The sequence below is a fragment of the Quercus lobata genome, chromosome 7, assembly GCF_001633185.2.
Source record: "Quercus lobata isolate SW786 chromosome 7, ValleyOak3.0 Primary Assembly, whole genome shotgun sequence".
In the NCBI taxonomy this organism is placed as follows: domain Eukaryota; kingdom Viridiplantae; phylum Streptophyta; class Magnoliopsida; order Fagales; family Fagaceae; genus Quercus; species Quercus lobata.
Genome location: NC_044910.1, coordinates 13,613,653 through 13,637,527, shown reverse-complemented (window position 1 = coordinate 13,637,527; position 23,875 = coordinate 13,613,653). Strand labels below are relative to the sequence as shown.

The window sequence follows — 23,875 nt, the reverse complement described above, 5'->3', positions numbered from 1 at the left end:
TTCCCAAGAAAATATTTCTAAAAATAGAAGGCTTAATGTGTGGCCTTAGGGCACACATTAGCAAAATCCTTATTTTTAAGTTCCCTAAGCCACACCAATGCAAATCTATAGGTCCATTGAAGGGCTAGGGAAGAAGTGAGATCCTGAGTAAGGGAACTAGGCTCGGTCCCACGGCAACCAGCATGGGTCATTTTAATAGACCAGTTTGTGCAGAAGCAAGTCCAAAATACAACAATATATGCACAAGAACTGCGGAAACAACATAATAGTGGCAAACATAAATAAGTTCAGTGAACTCTTATTAGTAGGTCAAAGAATCCAAGCACAACTCCTTTGAGGAAATAGACACAAAGTCTATAGGTCTCAAACTTCACAAACTTAAGTAGACATTGAGGTCTTACAAGACTTGCGAAGTTTGGATTCCTGGATTGATGTGTAGTCCCTAAGTAATACTACAACAATAACCACCTTTAAACTACTTTCTAGGAACTCAACCTAAGTCTTAAACTCTCATTGTGATTTTCAATTTTCTCTATCGCCTTATTTTACTATTTCTCCTTGTTTTCCTCTTTTCCATGACTAATTTTTTCCCCTTTTATACTGGTCTTGGAGGGTCTTGAAATTACCATCTTCTCCTTTGCATTGGTCTTGCTGTTTATCATTGGGCTGAAGCTTTCGGATTTCTTTTCCTTTTTTGTTCTTTTTTCTCTTTCCTAGGAAGTTGTCCTTGAAGGCACTCCTGGTTGTTTTCCTTTCATAGGATATCTTTCTAGCCAATTCAAGCATTGGCTGAGGTCAACAAGGCTGGAATCCAATTTCAAACCTCATATAAGCAATTTAAATTTCGGCTAACCCATAGGTGGGTAAGTTGTAATTTGCCCTAAAATGAAAAAAATAAACAAATAAATAAATGACAACTTAGATATACATATATGAGAATTAATATGGAAGATAAAGAGTTAGTCAAAATGTTTAATCCCATGTTAAATATGAGATGGACTCTTTTATTGTTTTCAAATATGGTGATTAATGGGCTGAAATGTATTAGAGCAGACATCGGGCCAGATAATTGTTACTTTTACTTCAACCATTTTGATGCCTAAAGAAGAATGTAGGTTCAACGTTTCTTCTTAGTCTTTCTATCGTATGAAGTTGCATGTGTATCTATTAATGAACCATTTTTGGCAATTAAACATAGGTTTTCCTAAGCAATCACACTTCGTTAGGAGAAGATAGTCACACCCTCAAAGCTTAAAATCAGCCCCTGCTGAAATTTTTTAAAATTAATCTTATTACTAATGTAATTAATAGCAATAAAACCTTTATGTAAATCATTGCTAAATCTTTCCTAAAAGCACCGGACATCATGGTCCAAATGGTACCTACCTACGTACTAAAACATAGAATTTGAAGGCATGAAAAATTAATCTTATTATCAATGTAATTAATAACAATAAAATCTTTATATAAATCATTGCTAAAAGTTCAATTAGTGTGTAAAACACTAATAAATGTTTAGACCCCCAATTACAAAATAACCAAAGCAAGCTTATATTCAAACAATACATGTGCGCGAAATACGAAATACAAGCAATACCCAATTTGGCAAACTACTTTAATACAAAATTAATCACAAACACAACAGCAATTAATGGTTAAAGAGTAAAGGAAGAGAGATGTAAACACAAAGATAACACCGGCACGTGTTATCGAAGAGGAAACTGAAGAACTCGGCGAAAAACCTCTCTGTCGCCTTTTAAGTGGTAAAATGATCCACTAGAGAATAAAGTTGGACTACATGAATAACAAAAGACCCTCCAAACCTAGTCTATCCAATGTACTTGAACCTTCCAAGCTTTTGCTACCAACTGGTTAAGTCTAACCATGTTTTCTCTAGCTCTCCAGATCCCCTTGCCATCCTTAGCATCTTCCAATGCTTCCTAAACTCTAAAAACACTCTCAACACTTTGAATGGGTGTGAGCTATGTTTGGGTATAAATCTCCTCTCAATGAATATAACAATGGGCGAGGGAAGGAGAAGAGACTATAAATATTTTTCTCTAAGAATGAGTAGCTCTCTCTCTCTCTAATAAAGTGGGTGTGTTGTATAAACCTCTCTTAGGGGTTCTCTCTCAATAGGCTCCTTTTTCAGCACATTACATTTCATGAGAATAAGGGTATTTATAGTAGGGTATGAGATAGAATGTGAAAAGTTAGTTTTTAGTAAAACAAGGCATTCTGGCAACTTGGCCTTGTGACTAGAACGAGTTGCAAGTTAATACCAGGCCAGACTATACTTTTTGTCCTATAGTGCTCCAGTTGTTGTGACCCTTCAGCTTCCTACATGCTTCACACGTGTGGCACTTTGGCGACTTGCTAATCACGAGATCTAGTTGCGAGACTCCTCTTGAATGCACACAACATGAGTTTCTTCACACTCTCTCACACACAACCTTTACATTATTCCCACCTAAATACAGGGTTTCTACATGCTAAATTACAAGCAAATTTGGCACGAAATAAAGCCAACACATGGTTGATTAAATTCAACCTTACAATTGCTAAATCTTTCATAAAAGCACTAGACATCATGGTCCAAATGGTACCTAGCTAGTCGTGAGATCTAGTCGCAAGACTCCTCTTGAATGCACACAACTTGAGTTTCTTCACACTTTCTCACACACAATCTTTACATTATTCTCACCTAAATACAGGGTTTCTACATGCTAAATTACAAGCAAATTTGGCACGAAATATAGCCAACATATGGTTGATTAAATTCAACCTTACAATTGCTAAATCTTTCCTAAAAGCACTAGACATCATGGTCCAAATGGTACCTACCTATGTACTAAAACCTAAGATTTGAAGGCATGGGAGGGGGTTGGTAGCAGTAGGATCATTTCTAACCAATATCAAAAGGGGAAGAAAAATAATTGCAAAATGAGACCCATTACAAGCCATTTTAGAAAATCTAAAAATTACCATGTTGCTCTTATTCTAAAGGCTAAAGTTTGGCTACAAACTTGATTGTAGTCTAAGTCTATAATTTCACTTAATTTTTTTTTTTGTTGGGAGTGAATTTTGATAAATTCACTATTGGATTAAATTTTTTTTCTTATATCCTTCATGTTTTGAAAATTTCCAAAGATCAAAGATCAATTGCTATGTTAACAATTAATTGTTTAAATTGTAAATTTTTGTAATCTAAAATTATGCATAAAAAATAAGTTTATTAAACATATAATAATAACATTTGATTGGAACAAAATTTGACATTTCTGTTATGAATGTAAAGAACATGCAATCCAGTGATTAGATTTTCGGTACAACTAACTTTGTGGTGACACTTTGTCCTATTAAAAAAACTAAGGCAAAACGACATTATTGATCCCTAAAGTTTACCCCATAAGCACAATTAGTCCTTTATGTTTATAAAATGAGCACGGTTAGTCCTTCTGTTAACTGCTGTTAATGTTATTACTTATGTGGCTAACAGAACAATGACAGGGCATCTTTTTGACTGATATGACATTTTTTTATTAAAATATTTTAAAAAAATGAATTTACACGTCAATAACAAACCCACCCAATTCCAAAATCAAATCTTAATGCTATCCTGATTTTATTAAAATATTCTATTCAAGTGAGATTTTTGCAATTTCAAGCTACATGGTATTAAGGTTGGCCTTTCTATTGCTTGTGATGGACCACTTTCCTCTGGCAGCACACTTGGGATCATCCCATTTGGGTTCAATTCCAACTTTGAAAAGTGAAAATTAGCATTTGCAAGCAACTTGCTAGGCTTGAATATCTTTTTTTGGTAGAATGGGCTTGAATATCTGATCATACAAACTGCATAAAGAGTTCACATTTTTAATCAAACTTGAATGCTAGCGAACCCAGTATAAAAATTGATCAATATGAGGAAAAATGAATTAATACACAACCTATCTAGATCTAACAAATAAAATCCTCCTTTACCAGCAAGCTATATTTGCACTTCTTAACCAACAGCCAAAAAAAAAAAAAAAATGAAAGAGGGGAAAGATGAAGAGGGATCCAAATCATGAATTAAACAAAATAGAGAGAAAAAAGTGAATAGTTTAGGAAGGTTGGAAAGCTACCACTAGAAATCTTCGACTATGTCAAAAGTGTATATCTTGGGGAGAGAGGCGCCCCACGCAACACCTGCTTTGGGTTTCAATTGGTTGTTAAACCAGGATGTCCACTTGCTTTCCAACTTTTGTGGTTATTTTGTCACTGCCACAGCACTACCTTCATCTTAACTGCTGCCGCTGTAGTACCATTGCCTTCAAAATCAAATCTTAATGATATCCTTGTTAAAAGATTTGATCAGGGAACCTGGTCAGTTTATTCTTAACTTGTAAATTCATATTTTTAATAATTTAATAAAAATGTCACTTCAATTAAAAAATGTCACATCATTATTCAATTGGCCTCATAGAAAAAATATTAACGGCAATTAATAAAAGGACTAATAGTACTCATTTAAAAAAAAAAAAAAAAAAAAAGAGTACTGTTAGTCCTTTTATTCAACAAAAAAAAAAAAAAAAAAGTACTCATTTTTTAAACATAAGGGACCAATATTGCACACTTGAGACTTTAGGGATTGATTATGCTCATAGGGTAAACTTCAGGGACTAATAATGTAGTTTTACCAAAAACTAAACCACAAACTTTCTAACCAAAAAAACGAAAGTTTAAGACTCAATAATAGTTGAAGTAGATAGAAAAAAAAAAAAAAAAAAGTAACCTATAAAGGTCCCAAGAAAGCCGAACATCAAAACTAAATCTTGAATCCCTTGTTAATTAATATTGTTTTGCATAGAACACTTGTGATCCTTTTCTTGTGTTTTATGTTTGGATGGTGGAGATAGGTGGAGAGGAGATGCCAGGGGTGGTGCTATATCATGTTAATGGGTTTGAACTCCTTGATTTAAAAATGTTTTTAAACACCGCTAACTTAAATTTTGTACACCCCGATGACAAATAAACCTAGTCCAAAACCAAATAACAACATAGAACAGTCTATCCCAAAACCAAACAACAACACCGATTACAGATCATTCTCAAACTCTAAGACTATAGAGTGAGTGTTTGTGAGTTATGAGTAGACACTCTTTATTATAAACTAGTAATTGACCATAACATCTTGAAAAATATATCAACCCAAAACTGACTAAACCACACCTTGTACATTGCAGCGAACAACACATGTTATTGTAAAATTGAAGTGAGGTGTGGAAATTGTTTTGGGCAAACAACACTGCACTTTGCAGTGCTAAAAATGGCTCAAAACTGCACCACGAACCCCTCTAAGTGGTAGTTTTAAATTAAAGAATTAACAAAAAGAAAAGAAAAGAAAAAAAGATAAGTGTTCATAATCTCGGTCATTACACGAGATTGAGATCTAGTGTAATAGCAAAAGCAACTTTATGAGATGAAAAAGTTTATGGGGTAAAAAATTTAAAAGAAAAAATTTGCCCATTAATTTTTACAACTTATATAGTATAAATATGATATAACTTTATATAATTTAATAATTAGGAAATACAGAGGGTTTGTTACTGTTTATTGTTATTATGTTGTAATAATTTTTGTTATAAATTTAGTGATTCAAAAAAAGAAAAAGAAAAGTAAAGTAAGTGATTATTCAAGCATCCATATAGTATTAACAAATTATAAATACACAAAATCATTTTTTCTTAATATATCAAGATACAATCATCTACCAACAAAGACAAATAATAATAATAATAATAAAAATAAATAAATTCTAGGCTAGCTAGGATTTTTATTTTTATTTTTAAATTAGAGCATTCACATTAGTGATGTTAACAAATTTATCTTTTAGCACCTCAAGAAGTTATTTTATCTATTTTACCACTTCACTTTACAATACACCAACATCAAATGTTATATTTTTTTACCACTTCATTTAAAATAATATAAACAACTCATTAAAATAATAAAGGAAGAGAGAAAATTTGAGTTTTTTAATTGAAGGAAGATGGATAATCTTAATAAAATATTGTATTTTATTTTTAACAACTTGCTACAGTTAACTGGTATTTATATCAGTTTACTATAGTTGCAAAAATTTAGCTTTAACTTCTTCAATAACACATGATTTTTTTGTTCTTTGAAGGTAAAGTAGTTTTTTTTTTTTTTTTGCTAAAATATAATTATCATTGTGAATGTTTTTATTAGGTTGGATAGTTGCTAGTTAGGCTAGGCTAGCTAAATTGATTGGGAGTGGAGGAGGGCCTAAGGTTTGGAAGGAGGCCCAACTAAAAAAATAAAATATACAATACGTAAAAAAAAAAAAAAAAAAAAAAAAAAAAAAAAAAGGTGGGGTGGCCCAGGCCCCCACCTAAGTCCATCCCTTGTTAGTGGTCTCATTTAAGCCATGTCATTATTAAGATATGCGTAATGAATTCATTTAACAAACATATATCAAACCTATAAAGGAGTCTATGCTTGACTTGTTTTATATCAAGCCTTATAGCTCACAAGCTTGTTCATGAACAATTTTTTTTGGCTTGGGCTTAGCTTGTTTATTAAACTAACTTAAAACTAAGGCTAAAGGTCTATTTATTTACAAACAAACAAACATGAACATGCTTTTTATTAAGTTGAGCCCAAGTTGTTTTTGAATGGTTTGATTCATTTAATGTCCTTAGAAAATGGTTCTCAACATAAAGGCTTTAGGTCTAATTTTCTCTTTCTCTCTCTGATTGCTTGTTGGCTTCTTATGTGTTGTGTGTTCCCCTCTTTTTTTTTTTTAAATAGAGAAAGGAGTCCATGATTTTAGAGTTCCATTAGATCTCTTCAATTCGTAGCTATCCCAACTAATATGTAATATCTGCCCCCTAAGGCGATAAGAAAAGAATGCAAGTTAGAAAAATGGAGGTATCTGTTGAAAATTCAAATGAAAACAATGAAGTGTCTATTGGCATACTATTGGGATGTCAAAGTTTTGATAAGCATTTTGACATTTTAAAATAATATATAAATAAATAAATTTATCTTGACTTTTTCTTTGATTTTCTGAATTTTTTTTAAATAGATAATTACGAATTTTAAACTGATTTTTTTAGCCACTTAATCATCAAATTATGCTAAGGTATAAGTAATGATTTTAAATTTCAATTCATTATTCATTCTCTTTTTTTTTTTTTTGAAAGGATTCATTATTCATTCTCAAAAGATAATTAACTAAATATTTAAAATAATCAAAATGAAACAATGGTGACACAGCTAAACAAGATGAAATAGAGTTTGTCTTATAAAATTTACAGACTAAAATGAAACAGGCCAAAAACAAAGAACCAAAATGAAAGAATCCCAAATATACATAGATGAAAAGTTAATTTTAGCCAAAAATCAGATATCACTCATTATTTGGCTAAATACAATTTTAAAATGAAATAAAAAATGCTACCCCTTTTTTTTTTTTTTTTTTAAATGTTTATGTTTGGGGTAATTCAAAATTTCTAGCCAATTTCTCCGTTAAGCTTGGAAATTGAGCAAATTCCTCAGTACATTACTTTCTCAATTAAATTCAATGAAATCATTAGATGAATTTATCAAGAGTACACCAGAAAGAAAAGAAAAAAAAAATTAAATCTTTTATTTGTTGACAAATTTTTTATCAATACCTAACTGTAACCCAAAATGCAAGCGTACGTTAGAGTTCTACCAAACTTGGTAAAAGACACATTTACTTGACCGTTTGTAAATAAAACAGGTATATTTATCCGAATCCATCAGAATCGGGAGCTCCAGATTTTGCTTTGAACTTTGAAGATAAGTCATCAAACGGACCAACCACAGATGTCTCGATCTACGGATATGTTGTCCCTGTCGTCCGAGCTTCTTCCTGACAACGTAGTATTCGACATCCTGACTCGGCTGCCTGTGAAATCTTTAATCCGATTCAGGTGCGTTTCTCAATCTTGGAACTCCACTATCACAAACCCCATTTTCATTACAAAACACCTCGATCTCGCAAGTTCATTATCCGACATCAACAACTATGGTTATCTGTTATTCACGCCACTAAGAAATTACCTGCCACTGGATCCTTCATCTTCCAAAGAATGGACTACTTTTGTTTACAATACCAACCGCACGTTGACCCAGATTTCAAGGTTTGAAATTCCCTTTCATAGCAACCTCATAACTGGCTTCTGTAACGGCGTGTTCTGCCTTGCTGCTAACAATGATGACTCTGATGAAAAAGATCTTAGACGCTCTTTGTATTTGTGGAACCCAAGCATTAGAAAGTTAAAGAAGCTTCTATCTACTCATCCTGCTGATCGAGCCGTTTTTGGATTTGGGTATCATCCTCAAAACAATGACTACAAGATTCTGAGAGTTAAGTTTGCTATACGAGAAGTGACACGAAAACCCGCTGAGGCCGAGATTTACACACTGAGTACTGCTTCGTGGAGAAAGGCTGTAATTTCGGAGGAGTCATTTAGTGGCTCTGATTCTGGACCCAATGGATCAGTTGATTGGGTATATTTCCCAACCCGATTATGTTTTAATGGAGCTTTGCATTTTATAGCATTTTCTGGGAACCATAAGTTCATCTTGTCCTTTGACATCAATGATGAGAGATTCCGTGAGATTTTGCTGCCTCAAAATTACTTAGAAGGAATTGTTAAGCATTTTGAACGCCTTGCAATGTTCAAGGGATCGTTGGCTTTGATTGTTTTCGGTGAAGATCTAGTTGAGATGGGTGACATATGCCACATATGGGTGATGAAGGAGTATGGTGTGGTTGAGTCTTGGGCTAGAAAAAGTGTACCGATGAAACAAGTTGCAGAGTTCTTTAGCTGCACCACCAATGGGGAACTTTTGATCGAGAGGCTTACCCCCTATCAGAGCTTTTTATTCGATCCTTAAATGAGAAAATTCTAAGGATTCCAATGCCTGAATGTATTATTTACACACCTAATTTTGTGGAGAGTTTAGTTTTACTTGACAGGTGAACAGCTCTTCCAAATGCGAAAATTAGCAAGTTGGGGTTTGTAGCAAGGTAGACCTCTTTTTGAAATTCATATGGAAAATTCATTAAGCTGCCAGAAATTTATGTTTATTTTTAATGTACTTTTGAATAAATGAATCCAGCATGTTGTGTTTTCTTTCGGCTCGTTCTAGGCATGAAAGTATTGCTTTTGATATTGAAAACTAAACTTTATCATTATTGTTTTATATATACTATTGGAGAAAACCAAAACATTAGATTTACACATTCGAGTGGGAGATTGGAAAGTTGCTAGCTGCTATCTTACCTAATTTAGTAGCATCTTGCAAAATGACTGGGGGTACAACTAGAATTCCTTGTCCTAGAGATGATCTACCAAGGTCAACGATGTCCTCCAAAATCTGTGACTTGTCATCTCCATTTCTTCCTTCTTGAAAGCATGTCTTTAAAGAGGATGATGGCTCTGTCTAGTTAGGCTGTTTTTAGCTCTTGATAATGCTCTGTTTTTGGCTTTTGCTTTTATCCTTTCTATATTAATCAGAATTTGCCAATTCCATTGGTGTCCTATAGTGTCATTGCCTACTGCTGCATTTGCGGCTTCGCTGGTTCTTGGTTGCTTGAAGCCTTCAAATGCTGTATCACACCTGTCCACCATGGATTAAATGGTTAGTAAAGTTGATAAAGCACTTCCTTCCTTGTATTCATGTATCTGTATATTTCTTTGTTGCCAAATAGCCCAAAGGATGATCAGTCTGAGGAATAAAATATTTATATAAATCATTTCTTACCAATATCAAAAGGGGAAGAAAAAGAATTGCAAAATGAGGCTCATGGGCCTCTAAAATGGCCCATTACAAGCCATTCTAGAAAATCTAAAAATTACCATGTTGCGCTTATTTTAGAGGATAAAGTTTGGATTCCAACTTGATTGTAGCCTAAGTCTACAATTTCACTTAATTTTTTTTTATTGGGCATGAATTTTGATAAATTTGGAATTGGATTAATTTTTTTTTTCTTATATCCTTCGTACTTTCAAATTTTCCAAAAGATCAAAGATCAATTTCTATGTCAACAATTAATTGTTTAAATTGTAAGTTTTTGAAATCTAAAATTATACATAAAAATAAGTTTATTGAACATATAATAATAACATCCGATTGGAACAAAATTTGACATTTGTGTTAACAGTGTAAAGAACATACAATCTTGTGGTTAGATTTTCAAAATATGTAGCAATGTTAATTTTTTTAAAGGAAGTTGTAGCCTTTAGGTCACAACTAATTTTGTAGTGAAACTTTGTCCTATTAAAAATACTAAAGCGAAACTACATTATTAGTCTCTAAAGTTTACCCCAAAAGCACAATTAGTCCCTCAAGTTTTAAGTGAGCATTATTGGTCTTTTATGTTTATAAAATGAGCGCGGTTAGACCTTCAGTTAACTGTTGTGACTTGTTAGTGTTATTACTTATGTGGCTAACGGAACAATGACGGAACATCTTTTTGACTAATATGACATTTTTTTATTATTAAAACATTAAACAACAAATTTACACGTCAAGAACAGACCCTCCCAATTCCAAAATCAGATCTTAATGCTATCTCAATTTTATTAAAATATTCTGTTCAAGTGAGACTTTTGCAATTTCATGCCACTTGGGATCATCCCATTTGGGTTCAATTCCAGCTTTGAAAAGTGAAAATTAGCATTTGCAAGCAACTTGTTGGGCTTGAATATCTTCTTCTTCTTTTTTGGTAGAATAGGCTGGAATATTTGATCATACAATCTGCACAAAGAGTTCACGTTTTTAATCAAACTTGAACGCTAGCAAACCAAGTATAAATATTGATTAGTATGAGGAAAAATGAATTAATACACAACCTATCTAGATCTAACAAATAAAATCCTCCTTTACCATCAAGCTATATTTGCACTTCTTCACCAAACAAAAATAAAAATGAAAGAGGGGAAAGATGAAGAGAAACCCAGATCGTGAATTAAAGAAATAGACAAAAAAAAAAAAAAAAAGTGAATGGTTTAGGAAGGTTGCAAAAGGTACCACTAGAAATCTTCGATCGTGTCGAAAGTTTATATCTTGGGGAGAAAGGCACCCCACGCAACACCTTGCTTGGTTTTCAACTAGTTGTCAAACCAAAACTTGCTCTTCAACCTTTATGGTTATTTTTTCACTGCCATTGCACTGCCTTCATCTTTGTCGCTACCGCTGTAGTACCACTGCCTTCCAAAATCAAATCTTAATGATATCCTTGTTAAAAGATTTGATCTGGGAACCCGGTTAGTTTGTTCTTAACTTGTAAATTCATTTTTGTAATATTTTAATAAAAATGTCACTTCAATTAAAAAATACCACATCATTATTCCGTTAGCCACATTGATATTAACAGCAAGTTAATAAAAGGACTAGCAGCACTCATTTTTAGAACTTGACTAAATTTAAATTGGTTTTCCATCTCCTCTTTTTTCCCATTGAAGTGGTATTTTACAATTTCAACGCCAATTACTCTCTTCTTGCACAAAAATTTCTAGAGGCATGTTACTTCTTAAACATAAGGGATCAATTGCACACTTGCTTGAGGTACTGATTGTGCTCATAAGGTAAACTTCAAGAACCAATAATGTAGTTTTGCCAAAAACTAAACCACAACTTTCCAACCAAAAAAAAAACGAAAGTTTAAGACTAAATAATAGTTGAGGTAAAAAAAATAAAAAAGTAACCTACAAAGGTCCCAAGAAAGCCCAACATCAAAACTAGATCTTGAATCCCTTGGTAATTAATATTGTTTTGCATAAAACACCCGTGATCCTTTTCTTGTGTTTTATGTTTGGATGGTGGGAGATAGGGTGCAAGGAAATGCTAGGGGTGACGCTATATCATGTTAAGGGGTTTGAATCCCTTGATTTGAAAATATTTTTACACATCGCTAACTTAAATTTCATACACCCTGATGACAGATCAACCTAGTCCTAAACCAAATAATAACATAGAACAGTCTATCCTAAAACCAAACAACAACACTGACTACAGATCATTCTCAAACTCTAAGACGAAAGGGTGAGTTTTTGTGAGTTATGAGTAGACACTCTTTATTATATATTAGTAATTGACCATGACTTCTTGAAAAATATACCAACCCAAAAGCTACCAAACTTCACCCTGTACATTGCACATGTGACTGCAAAATTGTAGTGAGGTGTGGAAATTGTTTTGGCCAAACAACACTGCACTTTGCAGTGCTAAAAATGGCCCAAAACTGCATCACAAAAACCTCTATGCAGTGGTTTTAAATTAAAGAATAATAAAAGAAAAAAAGAATGGTGTTCATAATCTCGGTCATTACATGAGATTGAGATCTGGTGTATTAGCAAAGGCACTTGTATGTGATGTAAAAGTTTACAAGGTAAAAAATTAAAAAGAAAAAAATTTATCCATTAATTTTTACATCTAATACTGTATAAATATAATATAACTTTATATAATTTAATTATTACAAAATACAGAGGGTTTGTGTATTGTTTATTGTTATCATGTTGTAATAATTTTTGTTATCAATTTAGTGATTCAAAAAAAAAAAAAAAAGAAGTAAAGTAAGTGATTATTCAAGCATCCATATAGTATTAACAAATTGTAAATATACAAAATCGTTGTTTCTTAATACATCAATATACATTCATCTACCAACAAAGACAAAAAATAAATAATAATAGGCTAGCTTGGATTTTTATTTTTATTTGAAGTTAGAGCATTCACAGTAGTGATATTAAAAATTTTAACTTTTAGCATCTTAAAAAATTACTTTATTTATTTTACTACTTCACTTTACAATATACCTAACGGTAAATGTTCTATTTTTTTTACTACTTCATTTAAAATAATATAAAATTATTAAAATAATAAAAGAAACGAGAAAATTTGAGTTTTTTAATTGAAGAAAGAGATCTTAATAAAATATTTTATTTTATTTTTAACAACTTGTTACAATCAATTGGTATTTATACTAGTTTACTATAATTGCAAAAACTTTAGCTACAACTTCTCCAATAACACATGGTTTTTTGGGTCTTTGGTGGTAAAATAGTTTTTCTTTTTTTATTGCTAAAATACAATCACCATTGCGAATGTTTTTATCGTTTTTGTTAAGTTTTTGGGTTGGATAGTTGCTAGTTGGGTTAGACTAGCTAGTCTGATTGGAGGAGAAGGAGGGCCTAAGGTTTTGAAAGGAGGCCCACCTAAAAATGAAATATATAATACATAAAAAATAAATAAAATTGAGCTAGGGGGGCCTAGGCCCCCACCTAGGTCCATCCCTGGTTAATGGTCACAATTAGGTCATGTTATTATTATGACACGTGTAATGAGTTCATTTAACAAACACATATCAAACCTATAAAGGAGTCTATGCTTTACTTGTTTTATATCAAGCCTTATAGCTCACCGGCTTGTTCATGAACAAATTATTTTGCTTGGGCTTAGCTTGTTTATTAAACTAGCCTAAAACTAAGGCTCAAGGTCGGTTTATTTATAAACAAAAAAACATGAACATGCTTTTTATCAAGTCGAGCCCAAGTTGTTTTTGAATGGTTTGATTCATTTACCGTCCTAAGAAATTGGTTCTCAACATAAAGGCTTTAGATCTAATTTTCTCTTGCTCTCTCAATTGCTTGTTGTTGTTGGTTTCTCATGTGTTGTGTGTCACCCTTCTTTTTTTCTTTTCTTTTCTTTTTTAAAAGAGAGAAAGGAGTCCTGATTTTAGATTTCGATTAGATCTCTTCAATTCGTAGCTATCCCAACTTATATGTAATATCTATCCCCCTAAGGCGATATGAAAAGAATGCAAGTTAGAATAATGGAGGTATCTGTTGAAAAATTCAAATGAAAACAATTAAGTGTCTATTGGCATACTATCTTGAGGTCAAAGTTTTGATAAGCATTTTGACATTTAAAATATATATATATATATATATATATATATTTATCTCGATTTTTCTTTGATTTTCTGATTTTTTTTTTTTTTTGATAATTATGAATTTTAAACCAATTTTTTTAGCCACTTAATCATCAAATTATGCTAAGGTATAACTGATGATTTTAAATTTCAATTAATTATCCATTCTCAAAAGATAATTAACTAAATATTTTAAATGACCAAAATGAAACAATGGTGACCCAGCTAAACAAGATGAAACAGAGTCTGTCTTAGAAAATTTAGTGACTAAAATGAAAATAGGCCAAAAACAAAGAACCAAAATGAAAGGATCCCAAATACACATGGAAGAAAAGTTAATTTTAGCCAAAAATCACATAGCACTCATTATTTGACGAAATACAATTTTAAAATGGAATAAATAAATAAATAAATAAAAACTTCCTCTTTTTTATTTTTTTTTTATTTTTATGTTTAGGGTAATTTACAATTTCTCTATTATTTTTGAAACTAACCAATTTCTCCTCTAAGCTTGGAAATTGAGCAAATTCTCCAATACATTACTTTCTCAATTAAATTCATTGAAATTGTTAGAAGAATTTATTAATAGTACACCACAAAGAAAAGAAAAGAAAAATTAAATAATATTATTTAATTAGAATAAATTGGTAAAATAGATAAACTGATGTGGGTATTTTGAAAATATAATAGTGTAAAATAAAAAAAAAAAAGTAGAATTTTAGTATAAAATAGACGAAAATTTTAGTTGAATCGGTGTGGATGCTCTTCTGTTATCTAAGTAACGGTAGTTTAAATACTCTGCCAAACATCCCCAATTTGACCGTTCCTAAATAAAACAGTATATTTTTCCGAATCCATCGGAATTCGGGAACCACAGATTTGAAGATAACTCATCAAACGGACCAACCACAGATGTCTCGATCTACGGAGATGTCCCTGTCGTCCGAGCTTCTTCCTGACAACGTCGTATTCGACATCCTGACTCGGCTGCCTGTGAAATCCTTAATCCGATTCAGGTGCGTTTCTCAATCTTGGAACTCCACTATCACAAACCCCATTTTCATTACAAAACACCTCGATCTAGCAAGTTCATTATCCGACATCAACAACTATGGTTATCTGTTAGTCACGCCACTAAGAAATTACCCGTCACTGGATCCTTCATCTTCCCAAGAATGGACTACGTTTGTTTACAATACAAACCGCACGTTGACCCAGATTTCAAGGTTTGAAATTCCCTTTCCTATCAACCTCATAATTGGCTTCTGTAACGGCGTGTTCTGTCTTGCTGCAATCAACGATGACTCTGATGAAAAATATCTTAGACGCTCTTTGTATTTGTGGAACCCAAGCATTAGAAAGTTAAAGAAGCTTCTATCTACTCATCCTGCTGATCGAGCCGTTTTTGGATTTGGGTATCATCCTCAAAACAATGACTACAAGATTCTGAGAGTTACGTTTGCTATGCGAGAAGTGACACGAAAACCCGCTGAGGCCGAGATTTACACACTTGAGTACTGATTCGTGGAGAAAGGCTGTAATTTCGGTGGAGTCATTTAGTGGCTCTGATTCTGGACCCAATGGATCAGTTGATCGGGTATATTTCCCAACCCGATTATGTTTTAACGGAGCTTTGCATTTTATAGCATTTTCAGTTGACCATAAGTTCATCTTGTCCTTCGACATCAATGATGAGAGATTCCGTGAGATATTGCTGCCTCAAAATTACTTAGAAGGAATTGTAAAGCATTTTGAACGCCTTGCAATGTTCAAGGGATCGTTGGCTTTGATTGTTTTTGGTGAAGATCTAGTTGAGATGAGTGACATATGCCACATATGGGTGATGAAGGAGTATGGTGTGGTTGAGTCTTGGGCTAGAAAAAGTGTACCGATGAAACAGGTTGCAGAGTTCTTTAGCTGCACCATCAATGGGGAACTTTTGGTCGAAAGGTTTACCCCCTATCAGAGCTTTTTATTTGACCCAGATAGTTTAAATGAGGAAATTCTAAATATTCCAATGCCTGAATGTATGATTTACACCTAATTTTGTGGAGAGTTTAGTTTTACTTGACAGGTGAACAGCTCTTCCAAATGCGAAAATTAGCAAGTTAGGGTTTCTAGCAAGGTAGACCACTTTTTGAAATTCATATGGAAAATTCATTAAGCTGTCAGAAATTTATGTTTATTTTTAATGTACTTTTGAATAAATGAATCCAGCATGTTGTGTTTTCTTTCGGCTCGTTCTAGGCATGAAAGTATTACTTTTGATATTGAAAACTAAACTTTATCATTATTGTTTTATATATACTATTGGAGAAAACCAAAACATTAGATTTACACATTCGAGTGGGAGATTGGAAAGTTTCTAGCTGCTATCTTACCTAATTTAGTAGCATCTTGCAAAATGACTTGGGGTACAACCAAGGTCAACGATGTCCTCCAAAATCTGTGACTTGTCCTCCATTTCTTCCTTCTTGAAAGCATGTCTTTAAAGAGGATGATGGCTCTGTCTAGTTAGGCTGTTTTTAGCTCTTGATAATGCTCTGTTGCTGGATTTTGCTTTTATCCTTTCTATATTAATCAGAATTTACCAATTCCATTGGTGTCCTAAAGTGTCATTGCCTACTGCTGCATTTGTGGCTTGGCTGGTTCTCGGTTTGCTTGAAGCCTTCAAATGCTGTATCACACCTGTCCACCATGGATTAAATGGTTAGTAAAGTTGATAAAGCACTTACTTCCTTGTATTCATGTTACTGTATATTTCTTTGTTGCCAAATAGCCCAAAGGATGATCAGTCTGAGGAATAAAATCTTTATATAAATCATTGCTAAATCTTTCCTAAAAGCACTAGACATCATGGTCCAAATGGTACCTAACTATGTACTAAAACATTGGATTTGAAGGCATGAGAGGGGGTTTAAGTAGTAGTAGGATCATTTCTTACCAATATCAAAAGGGGTAGAAAAAGAATTGCAAAATGAGGCTCATGGGCCTCTAAAATGGCCCATTACAAGCCATTCTAGAAAATTTAAAAATTACCATGTTGCTCTTATTTTAAAGGATAAAGTTTGGATTCCAACTTGATTGTAGCCTAAGTCTACAATTTCACTTAATTTTTTTTTTTATTGGGCGTGAATTTTGATAAATTTGGAATTGGATTAAATTTTTTTTTCTTATATCCTTTGTACTTTCAAATTTTCCCAAAGATCAAAGATCAATTTCTATGACAACAATTAATTATTTAAATTGTAAGTTTTTGAAATCTAAAATTATACATAAAAATAAGTTTATTGAACATATAATAATAACATCCGATTGGAACAAAATTTGACATTTGTGTTAAAAGTGTAAAGAACATGCAATCTCGTGGTTAGATTTTCAAAATATGTAATAATGTTAATTTTTTTAAAAGAAGTTGTAGCCTTTAGGTCACAACTAATTTTGTAGTGAAACTTTGTCTTATTAAACAAACTAAGGCGAAACTACATTATTAGTTTCTAAAGTTTACCCCAAGAGCACAATTAGTCTCTCAAGTTTCAAGTGAGCATTATTGGTCTTTTATGTTTATAAAATGAATGCGGTTAGCCCTTCAGTTAATTGTTGTTAGTGTTATTACTTATGTGGCTAATGGAACAATGACGGAGCATCTTCTTGACTAATATGACATTTTTTATTATTAAAATATTAAAAAATGAATTTACACGTCAAAAACAGACCCTCCCAATTCCAAAATCAAATCTTAATGCTATCTCAATTTTATTAAAATATTATGTTCAAGTGAGACTTTTGCAATTTCAAGCCACTTGGGATTATCCCATTTGGGTTCAATTCCAGCTTTGAAAAGTGAAAATTAGCATTTGCAAGCAACTTGTTGGGCTTGAATATCTTTTTTTTTTTTTTTTTTTTTTTTTTTTTTTTTTTTTTTGTAGAATAGGCTTGAATATTTGATCATACAATCTGCACAAAGAGTTCGCATTTTTAATCAAACTTGAACTCTAGCAAACCAAGTATAAATATTGATTAGTATGAGGAAAAATGAATTAATACACAACCTATCTAGATCTAACAAATAAAATCCTCCTTTGCCATCAAGCTATATTTGCACTTCTTAACCAAACAAAAATAAAAATGAAAGAGGGGAAAGATGAAGAGAAACCCAGATCATGAATTAAAGAAATAGACAAAAAAAAAAAAAAAAAAAAAGTGAATGGTTTAGAAAGGTTGGAAAGGTACCACCAGAAATCTTCGATTGTGTTGAAAGTGTATATCTTGGGGAGAAAGGCACCCCACGCAACACCTTGCTTGGGTTTTGACTGGTTGTCAAACCAAAACTTGCTCTCCAACCTTTGTGGTTATTTTGTCACTACCACAGCACTGCCTTCATCTCTGTCGCTGCCGCTGTAGTATCACTGCCTTCCAAAATCAAATCTTAATGATATCCTTATTCAGGGGCGGAGCTACATGTTAGGTGGCCCCCCCAAAATTTTTAATTTTTTTTTACTATATAGAAATATTTAATATTTTAATAATTAGCCCTCAAAAATGGGACTTGCCCCCCCCCCCCCCAACTATTTGAGTTGGTAAAATAATGTTCTTAAAAAAAAATTTCCAATTTGTCTAGTGGTTATAGAGAACATATTGTTTCTCAAATTCATTTTTTATGGTAAAATGTGTTCTCATATTTTTTAAAATTTTGGATCATTTATGTCTTTGAACACTTTATTAATTCAATTGAAATTTTTTTACTCACAATGTTAGACAATTTGGTAACTTATATTGAAAATGAAAATTGTAAAGATTTCACTATGGAAGATGGTGAAAGATTAATTTAATTCTATGAAACATTTAATTTTAAGGATTCATTATGAAAGATACTAATTTTGTGTGTGTGTGTATAGATACATGTGTTTGTGTATGTGTACAAAAGTTTGTATAAACTAATAAATTAACAACACAAATCGGCCCCCCCAAACAAAAATTTCTAGTCCCGCCCCTGTCCTTATTAAAAGATTTGATCTAGGAACCCGGTTAGTTTGTTCTTAACTTGTAAATTCATTTTTGCAATATTTTAATAAAAATGTCACTTCAATTAAAAAATGCCACATCATTATTCCGTTAGCCACATTGATATTAACAACAAGTTAATAAAAGGACTAGCAGTACTCATTTTTAGAACTTGACTAAATTTAAATTGGTTTTCCATCTCCTCTTTTATCCCATTGAAGTGGTATTTTACAATTTCAACGCCAATTACTCTCTTCTTACACAAAAATTTATAGAGGCATGTTACTTCTTAAACATAAGGGATCAATTGCACACTTGAAACTTGAGGTACCAATTGTGCTCATAAGGTAAACTTCAAGAACCAATAATGTAGTTTTGCCAAAAACTAAACCACAAACTTTCCAACCAAAAAAATGAAAGTTTAAGACTAAATAATAGTTGAGGTTAAAAAAAATAAAAAAAAGTAACCTACAAAGGTCCCAAGAAAGCCCAACATCAAAACTAGATCTTGAATCCCTTGGTAATTAATATTGTTTTGCATAAAACACCCGTGATCCTTTTCTTGTGTTTTATGTTTGGATGGTGGGAGATAGGGGGCAAGGAAATGCTAGGGGTGATGCTATATCATGTTAAGGGGTTTGAATCCCTTGATTTGAATATATTTTTACACATCGCTAACTTAAATTTGGTACACCCTGATGACAGATCAACCTAGTCCTAAACCAAATAATAACATAGAATAGTCTATCCCAAAACCAAAGAACAACATTGACTACAGATCATTCTCAAACTCTAAGACTAAAGGGTGAGTTTTTGTGAGTTATGAGTAGACACTCTTTATTATATATTAGTAATTGACCATGACTTCTTGAAAAATATACCAACCCAAAAGCTACCAAACTGCGCCTTGAACATTGCACATGTGACTGCAAAATTGTAGTGAGGTGTGGAAATTGTTTTGGCCAAACAACACTGCACTTTGCGTTGCTAAAAATGGCTCAAAACTACACCACAAACACCTCTATGCGGTGGTTTTAAATTAAAGAATAATAAAAGAAAAAAAGATAGGTGTTCATAATCTCGGTCATTACATGAGATTGAGATCTGGTGTATTAGCAAAGGCACCTATATGTGATGTAAAAGTTTATAGGGTAAAAAATTAAAAAGAAAAAAATTTACCCATTAATTTTTACATCTAATACTGTATAAATATAATATAACTTTATATAATTTAATAATTAGGAAATACAGAGGGTTTGTGTATTGTTTATTGTTATCATGTTGTAATAATTTTTGTTATCAATTTAGTGATTCAAAAAAAAAAAAAAAAGTAAAGTAAGTGATTATTCAAGCATCCATATAGTATTAACAAATTGTAAATATACAAAATCGTTGTTTCTTAATACATCAATATACATTCATCTACCAACAAAGACAAAAAATAAATAATAATAGGCTAGCTTGGATTTTTATTTTTATTTTGAAGTTAGAGCATTCACAGTAGTGATATTAAAAATTTTAACTTTTAGCATCTCAAAAAACTACTTTATTTATTTTACTACTTCACTTTACAACATACCTAACATCAAATGTTCTATTTTTTTTTTTACCACTTCATTTAAAATAATATAAACAACTTTATTAAAATAATAAAGGAAGTGAGAAAATTTGAATTTTTTAATTGAAGAAAAAGATCTTGATAAAATATTTTATTTTATTTTTAACAACTTGCTACAATCAATTGGTATTTATACTAGTTTACTATAATTGCAAAAACTTTAGCTATAACTTCTCCAATAACACATGGTTTTTTGGATCTTCGGTGGTAAAATAGTTTTTTTTTTTTTTAGCTAAAATACAATCACCATTGCGAATGTTTTTATTGTTTTTGTTAAGTTTTTGGATTTGATAGTTGCTAATTGGGTTAGACTAGCTAGTCTGATTGGAGGAGAAGGAGGGCTTAAGGTTTTGAAAGGGGGCCCACCTAAAAATGAAATATATAATACATAAAAAAAATAAAAAGTAAAAATAAAAAATTGAGCTAGGGGGGCCTAGGCCCCCACCTAGGTCCATCCCTGGTTAACGGTCACATTTAGGTCATGTCATTATTATGATACGTGTAATGAGTTCATTTAACGAACACATATCAAACCTATAAAGGAGTCTATGCTTTACTTCTTTTATATCAAGCCTTATAGCTCACCAGCTTGTTTATGAACAAATTTTTTTGCTTGGGCTTAGCTTGTTTATTAAACTAGCTTAAAACTAAGGCTCAAGGTCGGTTTATTTATAAACAAAAAAACATGAACATGCTTTTTATCAAGTCGAGCCCAAGTTGTTTTTTAATGGTTTGATTCATTTACTGCCCTAAGAAATTGGTTCTCAACATAATGGCTTTAGATCTAATTTTCTCTTGCTCTCTCAATTGCTTGTTGGTGTCTTATGTGTTGTGTGTTACCCTTCTTTTTTGTCTTTTCTTTTCTTTTTCTAAAGAGAGAAAGGAGTCCATGATTTTAGATTTCGATTAGGTCTCTTCAATTCGTAGCTATCCCAACTTATATGTAATATATATCCCCCTAAGGCGATATGAAAAGAATGCAAGTTAGAATAATGGAGGTATCTGTTGAAAAATTCAAATGAAAACAATGAAGTGTCTATTGGCATACTATCTTGAGGTCAAAGTTTTGATAAGCATTTTGACATTTAAATATATATATATATATATTTATTTATCTCGATTTTTCTTTGATTTTTTGATTTTTTTTTTTTGATAATTATGAATTTTAAATCAATTTTTTTAGCCACTTAATCATCAAATTATGCTAAGGTATAACTGATAATTTTAAATTTCAATTAATTATCCATTCTCAAAAGATAATTAACTAAATATTTTAAATGACCAAAATGAAACAATGGTGACCCAGCTAAACAAGATGAAATAGAGTTTGTCTTAGAAAATTTAGAGACTAAAATGAAAACAGGCCAAAAGCAAAGAACCAAAATGAAAGGGTCCCAAATACACATGGAAGAAAAGTTAATTTTAGCCAAAAATCAGATAGCACTCATTATCTGGCGAAATACAATTTTAAAAAAAAAAAAAAAAAAAAAAAAAAAAAAAAAACACTTCCCCTTTTCTTTTCTTTTTTAATGTTTAGGGTAATTTACAATTTCTCTATTATTTTTGAAACTAACCAATTTCTCCTCTAAGCTTGGAAATTGAGCAAATTCTCCAATACATTACTTTATCAATTAAATTCAATGAAATCGTTAGAAGAATTTATTAATAGTACACCACAAAGAAAAGAAAAGAAAAATTAAATCTGTTATTTGTTGACAAACTTTTTTATCAATTGACCTAACTATAACGCAAAATCTAAGCACACGTTAGAGTTCTACAAAACTTGGAAAAATGGGTAATTCTACGATACCCCCTTTTTTTTTTTGGGTATGATATCTACTAGTAGGCAACATGTTATACCAAGTTACCAAAACATCACATTTGATGGTACCATCCTCACATTGTATAGTACTAACATCACATATGACAGTACTTTTGTCACATTCGGCGGTCTCCTTATTTTTTTCTCACATTTGATGATACAATCCTCACATTTGATGGTACAATCCTCACATTGTACAGTACCAACATTATATTTGACTGTGCTTTTGTCACATTCGTCGGTTTTCTTATTTTTTCACACATTTGATGGTTCCATTGCCACATTGAGTAGTACCAACATCACATTTGATCGTACTTTTCTCACATTCAGTGGTACTTTATTTTTTTTTCTCACATCTGATAGTTCCATTATCACATTGGCAATACCAACATCACATGTAATTGTACTTTTGTCACATTTGGTAGTTCCCTTACTTTTTTTCTCACATTTGATCGTACCACCCTCACATTGTGTAATACCAACATCACATTTGACTATACTTTTCTCACATTTAGTGGTTCCCTTATTTTTTCTTACATTTGATGGTTCCATTGTCACATTGAGTAGTACCAATATCACATTTTATCATACCTTTCTCACATTTAGTGGTACTTTAATTTTTGCCTCACATTTGACAGTTCCATTGTCGCATTGGGCAGTACTAACATCACATATGACCATACTTTTGTCACATTCAATAGTTCCCTTTTTTTTTTCTCACATTTGATGGTTCCATTATCACATTAAGTAGTACCAACATCACATATAACAGTACTTTTGCCACATTTGGTTATACTCGTATTTTTTTTTCTAACAATTGATGGCACCATCTTCAAATTGTGTAGTATCAAAATCACACGGGACTGTACTTTTGTCATGTTTGGTGGTTCAATTTTTTTTTTCTCACAAATGATAGTTCTATTGTCACATTAGGCACTACTAAAATCACATTTTCCTGTACTTTTCTCACATTTGGTTGTACTTTAATTTTCTTCTCACATTTGACGATGTTGTCCTACATTGTGTAGTACCAACATCACATATGATTGTACTTTTGTCACATTTGGTAGTCCCTTTATTTCTTTCTCATGTTTGATGGTTCATTATCATATTAGACAGTACCAACATCACATTAGACCGTACATTTCTCACATTCGGTGGTACTTGCATAGAAGTATCCTTGCATATGGTTGTTTGCATATAAGCATCCTTGCATAGAAGTATTGTAATAGAACTTCTATTGCTTTTGAAAATGAAATTGCCTTGATTTTTAGACTTTAACTTATAATGATGTCAAGAAAAGTATCTTTGAGGAGGTGGCTAGGGAAGTTCTTGTCATGTGTAGAAAGATTTAGCTTGTTCAGTAAGAACCTTTTTAACTTATGATTACAAGTGTATATAGAACTCTAGGAGAAAGCTCGAAATTGTGTGAAAATACAAGAGCTGTTTA

The 23,875-nt window shown here is 32.0% G+C and overlaps 2 protein-coding genes across 2 annotated transcripts; both read left to right on the top strand.

The window, feature by feature from the left end:
- Nucleotides 1-7,878: 7,878 nt before the first annotated feature.
- Nucleotides 7,879-8,937, top strand: LOC115951632 (F-box protein At3g07870-like). The gene has a single exon (XM_031068800.1). It carries the CDS (start codon nucleotides 7,879-7,881, stop codon nucleotides 8,935-8,937), a length of 1,059 nt encoding a protein of 352 aa, XP_030924660.1.
- Nucleotides 8,938-14,756: 5,819 nt separating this feature from the next.
- On the top strand, nucleotides 14,757-16,211 carry LOC115951394 (F-box/kelch-repeat protein At3g23880-like). Its single transcript, XM_031068613.1, has one exon. The coding sequence runs from the start codon at nucleotides 14,894-14,896 to the stop codon at nucleotides 15,500-15,502; it is 609 nt and encodes a 202-aa protein (XP_030924473.1). The 5' UTR covers nucleotides 14,757-14,893; the 3' UTR covers nucleotides 15,503-16,211.
- Nucleotides 16,212-23,875: the final 7,664 nt, after the last annotated feature.

Coding starts and splice junctions, on each gene's coding strand:
- LOC115951632 (XM_031068800.1), top strand. CDS start 7,879: ATGTTGTCCCTGTCGTCCGAGCTTCTTCCTGACAACGTAGTATTCGAC.
- LOC115951394 (XM_031068613.1), top strand. CDS start 14,894: ATGTCTCGATCTACGGAGATGTCCCTGTCGTCCGAGCTTCTTCCTGAC.